Here is a 20,129-nt window from a genome sequence, read left to right as displayed (position 1 = left end):
TCCAGCACTCGTCCCGTACGCAGGTCTGTTCTCTTATTCAGTTATCACAGCTGTAGCCCATGAAGAGGATCAAGGCCCTCTCCTCCCAAGTAGACCACGTCTCTCCCTTATCCTCTCCTCCCTGCGTGCCCTAGGATGGAGAGGGGATGGGCCTGGGTCCTCCTCTGACTGCCCAGCCAGCCTCTGCCCTTCCCTAGCCTCCTCCACCACCTCTGGAGCCACACTTCTACTCCCTGTGGGCTGTTCCTCCTCTCCCTCAGAGTCAGTCTCCACCAGGGGCATGACAGCACCTCTTTAAATGTAAAACATGTGGTGCAAAATAGAAGTTATACTGTATTTAAAACAAACCCATCTAATATTGAAGAAAACCTAATTTTGATTATTGATCGAGTCCAAGACAGACAATAGAGCAGATCAGCAATTCTAAATAACTTTGTAAACCTGTGGCTGTGATGCTTTTGTCCTGTATATTTCTGTCTTGTTAAAGTAGTCTCTAGCTTTCCATTTCTCTATTATAGTAGATAGAACTGCAACATGGCTCTTAATCCTAGAGGACAGACCCAAACAGGAAAGTAGAAAAAAGGTCAAAATGCACATAAAAAAGGATAGGACTTTTTTGACCACCATCTCTTTTTTTTTTTAACCCTTCCTATGAATACTCCTGAATCCAAGCAAGACTTGAGTAATTGGGTGTGAAGCAGTGTTTGCCCCTGTTCCTGTGGTCTAAATTAAAAAAGTACACTCAGATAATGAGCATAGTAGAGTTCAGTGCCTATTCCAAGCTGAGTTTTGAGTCAGGCACTTTTCAATAGGTTTCCCAATATTTTCAGAATCGGAATTCTTTACCGTAGGCCTATTCAAAATATAAATGCTGAATATAGAGACTTTTCAAATATGACAAGTCTTCGGAAGAACCTTTCATCCTTGTCAGAACTGCCATTTATTCTCAGTAAAATGTACTATATTTTTAAGAACCAGTAGTTTATGGTAATTGCTTTGAGATGGCACTTTTCTCTTGTCCACAGCAGTGGATAAGATGAATGGCTTTTGTGCAGCTGCCTTTATATCTCTTAGTTATTTTATTGTCTTGAAATATTCTTCTGAGCAACTTATTGAACTTATATTTATCACATAGGGTAAATTTTGGTGCTGTTTAAAAGCTCCAGAACGCTGAAAATGCCATTCTGCATTCATCACCAGACACTGGATTATGTGGAATGAACCAAGAATTCCTTGGCATTTGGGGTAGTTTTTAATCTTTTCACGTCAAGCATCCCTTTGGACTAGAAGAAACACATACATTTTGCCAAAAGCATATTTCCTTTTTGAAATGGTTCCATAAAGATTAAAGAATGGGAGGAATTGAATGTAGATTTACTACGATGTTCCTGGGATTTCTGTTTTTACAGAGAAGATGTGCAGATGGACGCTGGCTTATATTCTGATTGATTGATTAATTATATGCCATCAAGTAGTTTTTCATCTCCTAGCAATTGCATAAATAGATTTTATCCATGATTCTGAATTGATGTCTTTTGCCATTGCCGCTAAAGTGATTATCTACCTCCTTTATTACTGCTGCTCACTATAGGGGCCTGCTTGCTTTAATTGGGCAGATGGGATGACGTTCACACCGGTGGTGGGATTCCACAGTTTTTTCCTACTGGTTCTATGAGAGCACGCTTCACTTCACACGTGCGCACAGCACTGAAAAACCGCCCTCTGTGTCAGCGCTAGTGAAATGAGTTGTTTTTTTTTAGCTCAGCTGAGGCACGACCTGCTGAGGGAATCAGCTGAGCTAAAAAAAACCAAGGGAATATAGGACAGAAAAAGGCGGGGGAGGGTGGGCAGGGCCAGCCAGAGGCGGTATTTGCTAGTTCTCCGAACTACTCAAAATTTCCCTTACCGGTACGCCGGAACTGGTCCGAACTGGCTGAATACCACCTCTGGTTCACACCTAAGGTCACCCTGTTAGGAACACACACTAGCAATGTTCTTCACTCATTCCACCCAGGAACAGCCTCTCATCAAAATGAGGCAGCACACTTTAGAAAGGGTGGTACCGTGTTTCTCATATAATAAGGCCGGGTCTTATTTTTTTTTGAGCCCCGAAAAAATGGCTAGGCCATCTTTTCAGGGGTGACTTAATTCCCCCCCCCTTGCATCTTCGGGCAGGCGGGCGGCGATGGCTTGGATGTTGACCTCAGCGTTGGTGGGGAACTTCATATCGGAGTCAATGCAGGCAGCACCATATCCGGGTGTGCAACAAAAGTACTTCTTAACGGCAAGCCCCCCCACCATTCCCCCCCCCCATTTCGCATGTTTTAATATAGGCCTTAATTTGGGGGGAGGGGCTTAATTTCATTTCATGCCTATAAAACATGCTGGGACTTCCTATCGGGGGAGGCCGTATTGTTGGAGAAACAGGGTAGTTATCTGTAGTTACTGAATATTTGATATCTCAGGAACCATGTTGATTGAAAGTGTTTGTCAGGTCTCCCCATCTCCTCCTCCTCCTCCTCCTCCTCTCCTATTCAGTTGACTGGTTGATTTCCTGGGGCAAGTTTATCACGAAGATGATCCCTAAAATTGTGGGGGGGTTTCCAAGCCAGATTGAATCTCTTGCCAGGGGCGAGTCCTTTGCATTCTAAGCATGGAATTGCTTGTAGGGGTCGGTTGCATAATTGAAGGTGCTTGGAACTGAAAGCAGCAGCCCTCTGTTCAGATAGTTCTTACAGATAAGCCTGTTGAATTGTCAAATACAGTGAAAGATCTTCCATTTAGTAGAGGAAGACCTTCTTGGAACCATGTTTGTGATGGATTGAGCCCAAACTAACTTCTTTTTGCTTGTCCAAAAGGTGCTTTTTCTAGAGGCAACTGGAATTTCTGGTTTTTCTTTGAAGATGTTTTGCTTCTCATCCAAGAAGCTTCTTCAGCATTTTTTGCTTTTGCTCATTTAGAGGTCCTGTGGAACATAATGTTTTTTTTTACTGACCATTTACCCATCATAAGCTGTCTTGGATTCCTGATTATTGCATTTCGCCATTGTGCAAATGACAATTTGGTTCAAGTCCTATTTCATTGATTATTAGGCTTCAAAAAAAAAACCCCTCTCAGATGCATCTTATGTGTATTTTTAAATATAGAAACAAATCCAGCAAATTAGAAATTAGGCCTTGGAAGTAGGTGATGATGTTGACCGGTGTTGTTTAAGGTTAACAGGACATGTCAAGGCCCTGTTGAAAGACTGTGCACTCAAGAGTCTGGGTTGAAAGCATCCTTCTGCCTTTTCAGTGCTGAAGCTTTGTGGTCAGGGAAGTTCCATCAGGCACTACATTAGGAACTGTAACACCAAGTTATATTATTCAGAGAGACAGAATGTCAAAAGGGTAGATTATCTTAGTAAATTAGTTTGCCCAATCAATATGTAACATGAAATGGCAACTGACTTCAGTTTTGCCTCAGCTGGTTTAAAGCCACTGAAAAACAGGAGAATATACAGGAATCACAATCTTTGGGGCTATACTATTTTGGGATGTGCATAATAACAAACCGTTACTCAGAGGTAGCTGTTAAGGTTAAGGAGCATTCCTTCCAGTGTATGTATACACCTCCTGTGTCTTGAGCAGAGGTTATCTTGATTATACTGAAGTATTAAACATTCAAGCTTTGATCCGATGAGTCAGAAGTATTTTTGAGTCAACTCGGTGAAATTAATAAAGCAATTCTGTACATACAGATTTAGATCTAGATTCTGTGCATCAGTTCTTGGTGGTATCAAGGGACTAGATCTGCGGTTTTTAAACCGTACGTCATGAATCAAGAATAGATTTGAAGGAGATCAACATCATTTATTGTTTCTGGGGGTCCCAACTCTACAGTCTGTATTATTCATGGAGAGGATTGTTCTCTCACAATTGGTTATTTTAAAGGTTCCTGGCACCATAAAATGTAAGGACCCCTGGGCTAGTAAAATGGACAAGAAAGAAAAAGGGGTCAGGTATGGATAAAAGGTAGACGGGAAAAAATAAAGAGTTAATAGTATGAATAGTGATATGAGTAATGACTCAGACATATGACAAAATCACCCTCCCCTTTTCATGTTTCTATGGCAACAAAGCTATAAAATAAAGAGTTGAGAAGTTTGTTTAGAATGCACAAGCAGTAATGAAGCTAATTAAAGCTTTTCTGGAGAGTTTGAATCAAAGTTTGGGTGCTACTGCAGAAAAGTCCTAGTTTCAGTAAAAGACATGTCTGATAGCTACATAGTTATGCTTATAAAGAGATAAACCCTTGGTTTCTGCTATACTGTAGCCTGCAACACAACTCCCCGCCTTAGATTCATGTATGCAAAGGTATTAAATCTTGGGATGTTTCTAAATATTGAAACTTACGGGTCGATTATTCTATAAATAGGCTAGGATGACTTTGATCGTTTCCTCCAGGAAGGTGTTACATCTGGACAGGAACCTTTGAATCACTGGCTCCTGCAAACCAAGTCAATGAGGAAGATTGGAGGAATTAGGAATGTGTAGTCTGGAATTAGGACTGATGAGGCATGACATGTGAGCTGTCTTTGTATATTGGAAGAGCTGTCGTTTGTATTAGTGATGAACATCTTGCATCTGTGGCCCGTAAACACATGGAAAGTGTAATTGCAAGCCTGTAGATAAATTTAATATAGTTCCTCGGGTGATCCTAGCCATCAAAAAAAAAAATCACCTAGGCTAGAAAAACAATAAGCAAAAATAGAAAAAAAAACTCAACTCTTGGGTTCAGGTGATAAGGAAAAAAGGCTAACAAAACATTTAGGAAGCATTTCCTGAGAGTACAGCATACTGTTGAGAGGGTAACCAGCTGTCTTGGAAGCTGATTAAATGTCCTCCTTTATGTTTTCAAGCCAAAGTTCATGCCAGTTTCTTTTAATCAGTTTTTTGCCCTGCCTGGAGGCGGGCTAGTTGACTTTGGAGGTACCTTCCAAATCTATAGTTCTAATTGAGATAGATATTTTATAGCAACAATTTTGATTGCTAAAATGGCCAGGGGAATCCACAGTAGATTCCTAGAAGCTCAGCCTTCTGATCCTAGTAACCTCCAGCTGGACAATCCCAAAGATGCTTTTCCAAAAGGCACCTGGAGTTTTCTGAACTAAAGATGTTTCTTGGACGAGAAGCGAAATATTTTCAAGAAAAAAACCCAAGAAAGCCCAGTTGTCTTTAGGAAAAACACCTTTGGGACAACCATGACCTGGATGATTGAGAATGTCCTTAGACCTCCCATTGGACAAGCCTCCATCCAAGCTAATGATCTGCTTTTAAGGATATGAGCAAATATAGTTACATGTGATTATATAGGCACACTTGGGATGGGGTGGAGAATTACTGCCCACACAATGTACGTAAAGCAGTGGCGCACTTATTTAAAAACAAAGGTGTTGGTATCTGCTCATGAATCTGTTCCTCCAGAGGAATCCCTAAAAAGCCTTTTTCATGGCTTCACTTTTTCAAAATGTTCTGCATAGTAGCTGAAGGATCAGTTAACAATTGAGCTCTTTTCACTTCAAAGGTGTAAATGTAAGATTTCACACTCCTTTGGTGGTGAGAATAGCAGAGCACAGCATACCTGGCATTCTTGCCAATCAGACTGCCTGATCTGACATTCTTGGGGACATTATTTGTCATATATATATATATATATATCATATCTATCTATCTATCTCATCTGGACCCCACTTGAACATTGACAAAACCACCATCAGTCAATTGAAAAAGGCAACTTCACTTGGAACAGCTTACGTTCTGTGACAATACGCCTATCCCAATATCAATAAAAATATCAAAGACAGTCTAAAATCTGGCGGACTGTTGCAACCAACAATAATAATGAGACATTAGTTATCCTGAGGGCACCATGCAAACAGAGAGAGGCCTGCTTTAAGAGCACTTGAGTCAGACATTTGGGCAAACAAGACGATTGGTGAGAGTGCTGGGAGCAGCCTAGAAAAAGTGAGACATTGCAAACTATTGCTTTGCTAGTACACTGTCATACTCAAGATGCACCTCAACATTTTTGAGATTGGCTTATGGATGAGTTTTGAGGCTGATGGTTATGACTGCTGTATGTTTAGATATTGTAGCTGTGGGGCTTTCAAAATATGGTAGATAAGCATTGCTTGCAAAAGGAGCTATTCATTAGTAAGATTGATCACTGTCTATCTTCAAATATTTTAAAAGTTAAGACTAGCCTTTTCCAACTTGGTACTTTCTAAGTAGGATGCAACTTCAAGTCAGCACATTCCTAGGCTGCGGGGCCATTCTTCCTGGAGACTCTGGTTGTTGCAGTGCCATGCGTGTTAGAAAACAGCAGGTTAGGAAATAGGGAATTAGTAGATTGAAATAATGTCTTTTTAGTAAGATGAAGTAGAGAGGTGTTGGATAGAAGAATTTCCAAGCGAAAGATTGGAAATAAACTCTGGCTTTTCACTCTTCTCAAATAACTGGAACAGAGCCTGTTACTTTAAAGAAATCGATAAAAGAATGTTCCAAATAATATTTCTAAATAATGAAAACAGGTCAAGCTTTTCAAAAGTATGTGGCACAGTTGTCTTGGAAGGACAAGAAATTTGGTCTTGGTTCACATGCATCCTGTCAAGATTGCTTGGGAGTAGAGAAAGAAATACACTTAAAATGTTCCAGAATGATTTGATATTCATAATCTGGTACTTTATTGGGCAGATGATCTGTTTGTACCTGCTGGAAAGAGACGAAGAATTTAGATAGTAATCATTATCTTGGCATTTACATTTGGTCCCTATATTGAACACAAGGCCATCTCTATATCCTCCATCTTGTAGAAGATCGTTAAAGTAAGTGTATGTAATTTTGGGGCCACCACCAGGTATACCTATTGTCAGGTAAATGTACAATGTGTCCTGTCTACTTAGATTAGATTTTTATGCTGTTTTTATGACATCTTTGAAGGTAGTCCGTTGCTGAGACATCTTTGAAGTTAATCCATTGCTGAGCTGAATTTCCCTATTTGTGAACTAATATCTGAGTGAGATTTTTAGCATTCATATTTCCATTGCATGTTGTATGGCCCCAAGCTTTTCTGTTTCATATCTTTTATGGCTAGAAAAACCGTGGTGTTGAAAGCGCTTGCTCTTGCCCTGGCATTGCCCATTTGTTGGGAGGATTGATTTTACCCAATTAAAGCTGAGCCATGCTGCTATTCTAATGCAATATTTCTTTGTCAATTTTGTGTACGCTATTGATTTTGTGGTCAAGATAGAGGGAAAAATTTACCTCTTCTATCTGCTCTTTTCCAAGTTTCATTTCATGGTATTGACAGAATGAGTTGTAGATATGATACATAGCTTTGGTTTCTATTACAGATAGTCCTTCACCTATCATCATTGGTTCAGCAACTGTTCAAAGTTAGAACAGTGCTAAATCAATTATGATTATGGACTGGATAGTCTGGTTATCCCAGCATCCCTGTGGTCACATAATCCAATCTGGGTCCTTGACAACCAGCTAACACATGTGACAGGTTGCAGTGTCCTGTGTTCTCATGATCACCATTTGCAACCTTCCCTGCTGTTTCCCCAGAACATCAATAGGGAAGCCAGCAGAGAAGGTGACAAATTGCTGGGCTGTCTTTCTCATTTGGGCACCCTCCCTTTCTGCTTGCACCACACTGGCCGTATGTGTACCCTTCCTCACCTTTCCTTACACCTTCATCTGACAGCAGTCACTCACCTGCCTCTGCTTGCTTGCGAGTTGCCTGGGAATTGCAATTTCCTGCTAGCTTCCCCACTGACTTGGCTGTGGGAAGCCAGCAGGAAGTTACCTTCCCTAACAACTGTGGGATTTGGTTAACAATAGCAACTAGAACTTCAGGGAATGCCATCACTAAGCGATGCAGTTGTGCTGTAACTCAGTGGAGCAACACATGTGCAGAAGTTACAACAACGTTTTGATCTGTCTATAGAGGATCAGAGCCAAACTGCTCGTCTTTTGCACCTGGCTTGAATCTTCTCTGCAGAATCTCGTATCTGTGATGAACTTCCTTCATAAAGAAAACTGTGGTTAGACTGCTCTTGCCATGAAAGAAGTGTTTGTGGAGAAATCTAGGAAACCCGGTTTGTTGTGGTTTAGCCACACTGTCTCATGATGCAGCAGCAAGCATGCCTGCTAGCTAGCAGATGTGCCACAGAAATATTATCTCAACAAAGGGATCAGATGCTAGTGCTCTTGTCTGCATTCCTGTCTGCCCATTTTGTCTGACAGATCTTCTCTAAACAGTTCATTGAAGAGATTTGGATAATGGGGCAGTTTGTTGTGTTTGTTTATTGTGCTGGTTTGGTTGAACAGCTTTCTCAAGTCATGCAATGAAGATTCTTCATAGCAGGATCTCAAGCATCCCATTCTCCAAAAAATATTAATGGTTTTTTAAATTGTTTTTAACTGGCATTTAACGAAAGCTAGGGCAGGATATCTAGTTTGGTTGGCACTGATGCTACATAAAATTCATTGCAGCAAATTTTGCCTGAGATTTCTGCTTGTGTTAGTTAATCTACTTAGTGAGATTTCCTTTCCTTTCTGCCTCGATCCTCTTGTGATGTGGGAACACTGAAAATAGTTCCTATTGAATTGACTGTTGGTTGTCTGAAGTTCTATCCTTTGCTGCTTAACCTAAAAAACATTACTAAACAACTAGGATTTTGGGCAAGTCCTGAAGGAAGTATAATTAAAGAACTTCACTTAAATATGTCTTTGCAGTCTGAACTGACTATTCTGACAAAGCTTCCAGGATTAAAAATATTGATATAAATCTTCTTGAATGCAATTGTGATTAAACTCAAGATTTGTTTGAGTTAAATATTTAGTCAGATAAATCCCTATAGATTGCTTCCTTTTAGATACTGTAATCTTTATTTAAATGGCTCAGAGATGTGAAACTATCTTTAAAAATCCTTAAGTAGTTAACAGTACAAACTGAAATTCTTCCCATTTTCTTCAAGGTGAAGACTAGTTCTAGAAGATGCCAGAAAGCACATTTTATCGAGTCATTTCATGTTACTGGATATATACAAGCTTCCCAGAACTCTGAACAGCTTAACAATAACTCTTCCTTCTCTGATTACGGATGATCTGGCCAAACCTCTGCTAATACTTGCTCTGAATACAGAAAAATAATACGATTGTTTACCATTCGCTTAAATGACCTTAGAGATCGACCTCCACTGAAAAACAAAAAAAAAATGAGTTCCGGGTGCTGTTTTAAAGAGCCATTAGAATATTTTCTTATGGGAAATAGAAAAAGGAAAAATAAAAGGGAAAACAAAGGGATGGAAGTAAAGCAATAAATTCAATAGACAGAGGAGACACTTCTTTTTGGCACAAGTTAGTACCAAAAGCAGATGATGTTAGTAAATACATAATCTGCTTTTAAAAATTAGACAGATTTATTATCGATACGTTTACCACAGAAGATCTCCATATTCAGAGAATATATGTCAAAACTCTGAATTGCCAGAGGGAAGGAAGAGTGAATGACTAGAATTGTAAAATCTTATAAAATGGTCTACTTATCAGCTTCTGTTAGTTTTTCGCTAGCTGCTTCTAGGGAGAAAGTGTAATGCGGGAAGCAATTCTTAGCCTTTTGTAAACATGACAACACCAAGGTAAAATTACCGACAGTCGCTGTAGTGAACATACAGGTAGCCTCTTGACACAACTGAATCCAAAGTTTCTGTTGCTACGCAAGATGTTAAGTGAGTTTTGTGCCATGTTGCAGCTTTTCTTTCCACAGTTGTTTAAGTGAATAACAGCAATTGTTAAGTTATAACTTGGTTGTTAAGTGAATCTGGCTTCCCCGTTGACTTTGCTTATCCGGAGGTCGAAAAAGGTGATCCCATGGTTCCAGGGCATTGCAACCATCTTAAATACATGCCAGTTGCCAAGAGTCTGAATTTTGATCACATGACCATGGGGATGCTGCAATGGTCATAAGGGTGAAAAATGATTATGTCCCTTTTTTCAGTGCCGTCGTAACTTCAAGTAGTCATTAAGAGAATGTTTTTAAATAGAGAACTACCTGTACTAGATAGTTATATGTGATCTTGCTCCAAGTATATGAAAATAACCCTGTCCATTTTAAGTGTATCATCTTTCCTTTCTTTCTTTCTTTCTTTCTTTTTTTAGTGGGATCTGGTCTGTGACTCTGCCTGGAAAGTTCACATTGCGAAGTTTTCCCTGCTTGTTGGATTAATCTTTGGCTACCTTATAACAGGATGTATCGCTGATTGGTAAGTTTAACTAAAACATTACAAAATTGCTCTCCGTGAGGAAATGGCATTTTCTCATCTCTGGTGATGTTTAAATATTTTCCATATGTTTCCATTTCAATGCACAAAAGCCCAGAATTTCAGACCCACAGGGGAGGAATGGATTTTAAAGAATTAGCAGGAATAAGAAAAATGGACCTGTCTTGTTCAGGATAAAACCACAGGTTGCTGAAAATGGGACAAAGTGAAATGGTTGATTTCTGTATTTTTTGATTGAAAAAAAGGGTCGAACATGCGATGGAATTTCTGTAATATAATTTTAAAGAGGGACAAGGGTTAATAATAAATTCATTTGCAACTGTGAATAAGATCAAAAGTCACTTCTTTAACTATCTTTTTCTTCTTTTCTTTCTCTAATTGGTTCTGCACATATTTTCTCACTGGTTTATATATATTTTACATCTAGGTTTTATCGATATAAAAATCTTCAGTAACATTTATGCACACATACACAAGCACAGTATTTCACAAATGACTTGCCATTGATTGGTACTGTTGCTGTGCTAAATAAAGTAATTTTAAAGAATAAAAGGCATTTGAGATAATGGGGGATGGCTTAAACGGGGGTGCTTGAATTAAAGCTACCTTCAGGTCCATTTTATGTTGAAATTCAGCTTCCAATATCTCCCAGCTATTGAGGTACTTTAGAGAAAATGACAGTACTTCTTATCTAAAATGTCCTATCCCCGTATGGAATTTTAATGCAGCTAAATATTTATATCTCTATAGTCATTGCTAGTAAGAAAAGAACTAGGAATTGTAGATAAAATTGAAAAGAAGCATCCAATAATCAAGTATTAAAAAAGGGATTACTTTCATTCTTAAATTTAGAAAAGCACAAAATAGAAATATTTTATATATATTTTTCAGCCGTGACTTGCTTGGGAATGTAGAATGTTGTACATTCATACACATCTGTATGCAATTCAAACAACTTTTATACCACTTGTTGCTATGCAAAACGGATACAGGATTTATATTTGCAGCTCCTAATGCCAGGAGTCCTGCATGGGCAAAAATTCGCCAGCTCCAGTTCCACATATTTCCATTCGCCTTGCTGTCATAGCTTGGCACTTCCCCAGATAGGCTTTTCGAATTGATAATTTGGCCAAGCAGCTTTTCAATGAGCTTGTTTTGATCAAGAAGTTAATGGGAAGGGAAGATGCATCAGTGTAATATTAACTGAAGCCCATTCAATGTGCCTTATACTTACTTTATTTACTCAGAATTATATATTCATCAGCAATCATCAGAAAATCATCCATATAAGATGCTTGTATTTTCTTCAAGTTTTATAGGATTAATGGTGATTAACCTAATGGTGATTTTGTGATTTGAATTGGGTAAACAATATCATTTTTTAAAAAAATCATGATTTAGAGGTTTGAGCATTTTACAGTTGCTTGGTAACAGGCAGAGACTGTGTTTTATTAAGCATGTGGATACCTGAATATGGATTAGACATTGGGGCTTTTTATCTGGATAATGGCTGCAGTCTATCACAGGGTAAATAATATAATAAATAATATAAACACAGGTAAATATAAAAACAGGGTAAATAATATAAATGTCATTTTTACCTGCTTTTGCTTCCTAGCTAGATCTGGCTGATTTGGAAAGCAGGCTATTTTAGGGACTAGATATTTTTTTATTTCCTTAAAAACAAAAACAAAAACCAACCAAAACAAATTATTTCCTAAAAATCCTTTTAGAGTTGTTCTGTGGGTAGATTAAATTATATGGCAAATGGATGTTTAAGAAACGATAATGTTAAGTAGGTTTATTCTAGCCTTTTTTAAAAATACTACTGAGTTGGTTATGTAAAATACACCAACAGAATTCACTGGCTGCTTGATGCAATTCCATAGGTTTTGGAAAAACAACACAAAAAAGGATATTATACAGGCTTAGTGTTTTTTTCTGTTTTTATTTTCACCATTCACTAACACGTTTTCTTTCTTTTTAATGTTTTCATTAATGTTTTCATTGAACAAGACAATTTCATATTTTAGAAAAACTTTAAAAAGTATAGTGCTGTAAATAGTAATCCTAAGAAAAATGAGGTATGGGATTTATCTAACCATCTACAAATATATCTGCCGAAGCAACAGGACGTCTGCTACTTCTCCTCACCATTTCTCTAGCATTCCTCAGATTTTCTCCAAAAGACCTCTCAATATTCTGGAAGAAATTTGGTGAGGTTTGTGGTAAGTTGAGAGGGCAAAGAAAGAATTTCTTTTGGTGGTAAATTCTATACTGCCAGGAGAAAGCCTTTATTGGCTATAAAGACATCATCTTTTTCAAAGTCAGGTTTTGATCCAGATATTTATAATCCACCATTTTTCTGCCATTATCTCCAACATTATATTTATGAGCATCATGCAGCTATGGAAACCTTCCTTTTCACCTTCTAGATGCCAGCGCTTTTCAGTTGTTTAAAGGCTTATTTTAAATAACATGAAAAGGGAAGTCAGTATGTTCTAAAGGAAAGAACCAACCTCCAATCATATTTATTTGCAAAGAATTCCTTTGGATTCTACACTGATTCTCATAGATCCAGGTAATCCTCATTTAACCACGATTGGGCCTGGTAAATCCATTGCTGAGTGATGCGGTCATTATGCAAATAGCCATATGACCACACCAGACTTATGATATTACCCACAGTCATTAAGTGAGATGTGACCACAACTTAAGATGTTACCACCGGCTCCTCTATCAGCTCTGCTTGTTGGAAACCAGCTGTGAGCCTTGCAAATGATGATCACATGACTGAGGAACGCTACAATGGTTGTAAGTGCAAGGACAGTTTGTAAAGTTACCTTTTCAGCATCATCTTAACTTTGAACAGCCACTAAACAATGCAGTTGTTAAAGTAAACAATATGTTTCTTAGAAAATAAAAATGTTGAATGATTGATTATCTGTAAATAATAGAATAGAACAGAACAGAATGGAATTCTTTATTGGCCAAGTGTGATTGTACACACAAGGAATTTGTCTTGGTGCAAATGCTCTCAGTATACATGAAAGAAAAGATACAATCATCGAGTCAAGAATCATAAGTTATAACACTTAGTGATAGTCATAGGGTATAATAAGCAATCAAATCATACTAGGAAACATTCCATATAAATTGTAAGGATACAAGCCACAAAGTTACTGTCATACAGTCACAAGTGGGAGGGGATGGACAATAAGGAGTGATGAGAAGATTAATAGTAATAGTAATACAGACTTTGTAAATAGTTGGACAGTGTTGAAGGAATTATTTGTTTAGCAGAATGATGGCGTTTGGGAAAAATCTGCCCTTGTGTCTAGTTGTTCTGCTGTGCAGTGCTCTATAGCGTCGTTTTGAGGGAAGGAGTTGAAACAATTTATGTCCGGGATGTGAGGGGTCTGTAAATATTTTCACATCCCTCTTTTTGACCTGTGTAGTATACAGGTCCTCGATTGAAGGCAGGTTGGTAGTAATTGTTTTTTCTGCAGTCCTAATTACTCTCTGAAGTCTGTATCTGTCCTGTTGGGTTGCAGAACCAAACCAGACAGATATAGAGGTACAGATGATCGACTCACTAGCTGCCTCCCCCACCAAAAAAAGAAAAAAAACATTTTCTTTGTGTGCCCCACAGCCTGATCTCAAAATATGAAATACAGTAGTCCTTGACTAGTCACTACAATTGAGCCCAAAATTTCTGTTGCTAAGTGAGACAGCTGTTCAGTGAGTTTTGCCCCATTTTATGTCCTTTCTTGCCACAGTTGGAAAAGTGAATCACTGCAGTTGCTAAGTTAGTAGCATAGTTATTAAGTTCCCCATTGACTTGGCTTGTCAGAAGGTCACAAAAGGTGATCGCTGATGGTTGCAGCGTCCCAATAATCCTGGGATGCTGCAATCATCATAAATATGAATCAGGTGCCAAACATCCAAATTTTGATTACGTGACCATGGGGATGCCGCAACGTTCATGTGAAAAATGGTCATAAATCAATTTTTTTCAGTGCTGTTGTAACTTCAAACGATCGTTAAATGAAGGTTGTAAGCGGAGGACTACATGTCGAGCAAGAAGATTGGAGAGTCCTGATCTTGATTAGAGGTGGAGAATCTCTGGCCTTTCCAGATACCACTGAGTTACAATTTCTCAAATCCCTTAATTTTAACAATGCTGACTAGAGCTCCTGAGAACTACAGTTCAGCAACGTAAGAAACCTCTGCAGCATTTTCATGCTTGTTGCATAAAATGAGGGTGAAGCAACAAATAAAAACAATTGTGCTTTTAAAAAAATATTATTGTTGTAATTATTTGGAAGGAAAAGAGAAAAAAAGAGGGAGGGAAGGAAGGAAGGCTCACAAACATACACCTCTTGTACCAAATAAATCTAGTTCTATGTAAATAATATGTTTTAGAATTAAATTGGGGAGATAATTGCCTGATAATTTCCCTTTGGTAAAATGGTTGTTCATAGAAAGAGGGGTAGGTTTCTCTGACCTTTATAGAACCAGATAAAGAACAGAATCCCTTTCACTCTTTCAGTGTCAATTATTTTGCAATTATAAAAGCAGAGAATAGTCACTTCTATTGTCCTTCTGTTAATTTACAGAGAGTTGGAATAAAGTCCAGAAGATTATAAACATCTCTAAACAAAATTAAAAAAAAAACCCCAACTGATTCTTCCAGAACAGACTGGATCCACGGTGTCTATTGTGGAAGGCTACCATACTTGTGACATTATTTATTCCCAATTGTATTTCATGACATTCAATTTTTGGGGCCAGGAAAGCTTGGTTTCGAAGGGATACATATAATCATTGGAAAAAAAATAACTAGAAGCAATAGAATATCAGCCAAAGTTCAACATTTTAGTCAGGTTGAACATTTTTATGCAGGTATTTTTCAAAAGATGTAAGAGGGAACAAGCTTCTTCAGACGTATTGTATTCTCTTCCTCCCTCCCTTTTTTATATGTGGTATTTTTCATACCACAATTTATATTCTACATAGAGAAGCTCCAAAATCAATTTATATAATTTTTTTTTAAATAAACCCAATCTGAATCACAAATCTCCAGCGAGATGCTGTCCCCAAAACATTTTGGGAATATTTTGATGGAAAGGGTTAACAATCATCGGTTCTTTGAAATCGGCTGGAGAACATTGTACCCAGTGCTGAATTCTAATTTGCGAATGGATAATATGGAAGATGTAACACATTTCCTTTTGTTCCTCTTTTATTTTGACAGGGTTGGTCGTCACCCAGTGCTGCTCTTCTCAGTGTTGCTCATCTTAATATTTGGACTGACAGTGGCCCTCTCAGTGAATGTGACCATGTTCAGCACACTCAGGTTTTTTGAAGGGTTTTGCCTGGCTGGAATAACCCTTTCCTTGTATGCACTACGTGAGTATTGTCTTCAGAATACATCTTGGATATCTTTGTAAAAAACGTTTATGTTATAAGCCTCATGTCATTGTTGGTTGTGTTTTTGTATGATTATGCTTACATGAATTACTCAATTTCTTCTTGTGTCATATTACTGAAAAACCTAGTCAAACTGGCTGGTGCAGCTATGGTGTTAGGCAGAACACCAGAATAAGCGATGCAGAATGAAGATAACCTAAGAGTGGGGTAGATATTCTCTTGGATCACATTTAAACTAACCAACCAAGTATGGCAAGTTAGATGCTCTGGGGAATATGTGGGTAGGGCATGATTATAGACTATATAAGATGCCTTTTCCATCTCATCATTAAAAATAATTACACATTGAAGCCAAATGCCTTTTTGATTGGCCACTGCACCAAAACATATCTCGATTGCAAGTAGGCTAAAGGCCAACATTTCACATTAAAACTTACTGCGGAGTTGCTTTGGGAAAATACTGTGCACCCAGATCTCCAAGCAGTCTTTAGACAACATGTTCTGAGATCAGAACAGACCATTTTTCTGATAGTAATTGTTAACCTGTCCAGAGAAAACAGTTTGAATACCCTCTCTAATTGATCCCATTGAAATCAGCCAAGTGTTCATTAAACCAGTTTATCGTTATGTCCAGCTAATATACTAAATACAGTTTGCCTGGATTTTACAATCTTCAGTTTTTTCTCTATTTCTCCCTCTTATGGAATAAAATTAAAGATCCCCTCAATTAACAGGGTGGGACATATATAATACTGTACATATTTATTGGCAATGATAAATTTCTTTGCATCAATCAAATTAGATTCCTATGGTCTTTTTTCCTGGGCTCTGTAGTCTAGCCAAATATTAATTTTAGTAAGATTGGTTAAGGTCAGCTAGCTCAGGGGTCTCCAACTTTGGCAACTTTAAGCCTGGAGGATTTCAACTCCCAGAAGTCCCGAGCTAGCTTAAGTCCCCCAGGCTTAAAGTTGCCAAGGTTGGAGACCCCTGAGCTAAATGGTCTTCAGAGGAATACAAATAGCATGTCATCCATGCAATGGTGCAAGTTTGTTCTGCAAATCCACTCCCATGTAGGGAGATCCCAGTTAAGTTAATAATACAAGTTCATGTGGAGTTAGGATAAGGAAATATCCATCAGTATTGCTCTTGTCTTCATATTGACATCACATAGGCAAAAGGACTTGCCACGTAGCTGTGCTTTATTTACTTGTTTTACAAGTTTTCTTAAACACAAATCCTTTTCTTGGGCAAAGAGGGAAGGGAAGGGAAGAGGCTCACTTCAAAAAAATTCAGTCAGAAAACTTGGTGCATGTGAATCAATTCTAGCAGTTACACCTGAAAATTAAGTACTGAATGTACTGTGCAGGGTAAAAGGTCATAAAAATGGCTTATATCCAAAATTCTCTACACAAATGAAAAAAAGTTCTCAGAGCTGTTCTGTGGACTCTGACAACAAGTAAAGAGATGAGGCAATTGATGTATGCCTCAGTTACTATCAAATTCTTACATTCCAACTGGTGATCCTATTCTTCCTCATTTCTTCCTCATTTGCAACTTAAGCCCATGTTAATGTTTATATGCATATTTATTTAAAACATGAATATAAATCTGTTGGCTTTTTGCAAGCAGTGTTCTTAAAACTAAATCTGTTTGAAGATTCCTTTTTGCAAATTGTAAACATCTGGGTCATATGTGATGGCTACCTTGTTACGTATATTTTTTGTATGTAAAATTTTGAAAAGTGCGAATATGTAAAGGTTTTCAAATCCGTATAGGAAGAAATCACTTCCTATCATTGAGGTAGGGCTGGGAATATTCCCTGAAACCATTGCAAAGGCGTGACTTATCTAAGGATAGTTTATTGGAAAACACTTCCTCACAGTTGACTGAGCATTGAGCTGTAGGCTCAATGATTAACAAACCACAGTGGCTATGTTTATACAACCCCATCTCATCCCCAAAACTCAGTAAACACTGTGTTTACTGAGTTGGATGAACCAGGAGACAGCTGATCATTTTGAATCTGAGTAGATTGGATGTCCTGATTTAGTACCCATATCCTTTGATATCTTTGTGTACCAAACAAAATTTTCATAATATGCCTTGGAAACATAGGAATGGAATGTAGGTCACAAGATACCACATAAAAAGATACAGGCACACCATAATGTGATGCAAAGTATTATTAGAGATGACCTTGAACAATTAGAAGATCTTAGGATTTGTGATCCTTGTTTTGACACAGTATAATTTCACCTGATCAGAAATAGCTCTTCTAGAAACACAATATCTTTCTGCTAGCTAAACAATTGTTGGAACCAGGCCCATTTCAGTACAATGTTGCTTCTTTTGTTTAAAGATGCATACTCTGCTTTTTCACCATGAAAGCCCTTGAGGGGGCCTTCAAAAACAGTATTACATCATGTTTAAAGTGTTATACCCAATAGAGAAATCTAATGAATTGTGCTTGCCAAGTTAAAAAAAAGTAGGAGGGGTGCCAGGGGAAATGTTTAATCATTAAGAACCATGCAATTAATTTAGATTACAAATACAAAATGCTTTATGCAATCATATCAGAAACCATCATTTAACTCCTCAGAAGTGGAATGTTGTTTACAATTTCAATAAGAATACTTTGCCAAAGTAAGTTCCTCAATCAGTAGAAAAGGAAACTGAGATTTCATGGCCCAGTGGACTATAAATTGATTGACATCTGTGTTGAGTAGTGTGCAGTCCTTTTGGTGCTTAGCACTCCTTAATAAAATGTGAGGAATTTCAAAAAAATGTGATTTATGGTGTGAGTTGCAAGGAAAGAAAAGGAGAAGATGACTCCCGTAAGATGGATTGATTCAATTACAGTTATGATGAATGTACCATTGGAAGGTCTGAAGGACCAGGCTGAGTACTATTTGTCCAGTTGAAAATATATCTGGGTGGTTATAAAGAATCGATATTGACCTGATGCCACATAATCAGTTAATTCAGTCATGGCATTAAAAACTAAACAGGCATTTAAAAGGCAGTTAAAAACTGCCTTTATGAATGTAGTTTACTATATCTTTGTTCAGAATCGGAAGTATTTTCCAAATCATTTCAATTCAGTTTAAGACAAACCAAATATTTCTTTCTGAGGCTACATGGTGTATAGTAGTGAAGTCACACACCTCTGGAAAGAATATTTATAGAATGCTTTCCTCCGCCTCTTGTTTTGCTTTATTTTTAAGAATTAAATAGCAGGAAAACATCTGTCAATCCTAGCTTTCCAACAAACATTCTGTCAAAGGTTTCGCTCTTCTGAAAAAGGGCATCTAAGTGTAATATTACAGGAGGGATATATAAATCAGTCCTGAATAAGTTATGAATCAACTAGATTCACTTAATTATAAGAAATAATAGCTATTTCCAAAGCGCTTTATGGAACCTGTTTTTTTCCCCAAACAAAAGTCATAATGTACACAACCGCAAGCAAACTTTTGTTTAGATTAAAATGATATCTCCATGGCTAAGTTGAGTAATGTAAATAGTTCTCATTTAGCAACTGCATAATTTAGTGATCATTCACAGTTATGACAGTGATAAAAAAAACTTTGCAACCAATCCTCATATTTATGATCTTCACAAGGCTGTAAAGCAAAAAAAAAGCTGAAGGAAGACCATAAGCACAGTTGTGTTTTCACTTAGTAACCACTTTGCTTAATGCCTGAATTGCCTGTCCCAACTGCAGTAGATAAATGTATGGGCAGATAACCCAAGAAGAAAAGTAATATTCCCAGACAACTTTGGAATCTATTACATAAATCCTTCCTTCCTTCCTTATTCCTGTAATAATGTAAAAATATAAGAAAGTAATGCAGTTAAGCAGCTTCAGAAATACTGGCTAGCTGCATTTATATTCTGGATTGTTGTGCAAAAGTTGCTCGTTTCCTATAGGCTTTTTTACAAAAAATATATTTGGCTATGGCTATAACAGGCATGAAATTAATTTTAATTGAAAATGAATCTGTGTCAGAATGTGATGAACTCATACAAGCTGGAAGGAACCATTAGAGCGTTGAGTCCAACCCTCTGCTTAACACAGAGATTGAAATTTAAACATTTCTGACATATGGCTGTCTAGTGTCCACTTAAAACAATTTCTGATGAAGGGAACCTACCACATCGCTGGGGAAACGGCTCTACTTTCGAACTGCTAAGCAAAAAGTAATTATAGAATTATGTTCCAGGTTACGAATTTCTCATTCTGTTCAGCTTTTACCTGACTGTATTTGTCAGTGCTGTGATTTATCAATTATCACTTAGCAATTATTTTCATTCTATGTACCATATCGCCACAGAACAGAATTTAGAGTTACACACCCCTTTAATT

General features: G+C 37.7%; 1 protein-coding gene across 1 annotated transcript in view; it reads left to right on the top strand.

Moving 5' to 3' along the window:
- The window catches only part of SLC22A23 (solute carrier family 22 member 23), a 92,982-nt gene that overhangs the window by 19,769 nt on the left and 53,084 nt on the right, over positions 1-20,129 (top strand). The window contains exons 2-3 of the mRNA XM_026715086.2: positions 10,209-10,312; positions 15,588-15,742. Of these exons, the coding sequence (XP_026570871.1) occupies positions 10,209-10,312; positions 15,588-15,742 (259 nt within the window). The remainder of the gene's footprint in view (positions 1-10,208; positions 10,313-15,587; positions 15,743-20,129) is intronic.

This window comes from Pseudonaja textilis, chromosome 3 (genome assembly GCF_049901715.1).
Source record: "Pseudonaja textilis isolate UNSWEBS1 chromosome 3, rPseTex1.2, whole genome shotgun sequence".
NCBI lineage: Eukaryota > Metazoa > Chordata > Lepidosauria > Squamata > Elapidae > Pseudonaja > Pseudonaja textilis.
Note: the sequence above shows the minus strand (reverse complement) of the source record. Positions and strands in the feature narration are given on the sequence as shown.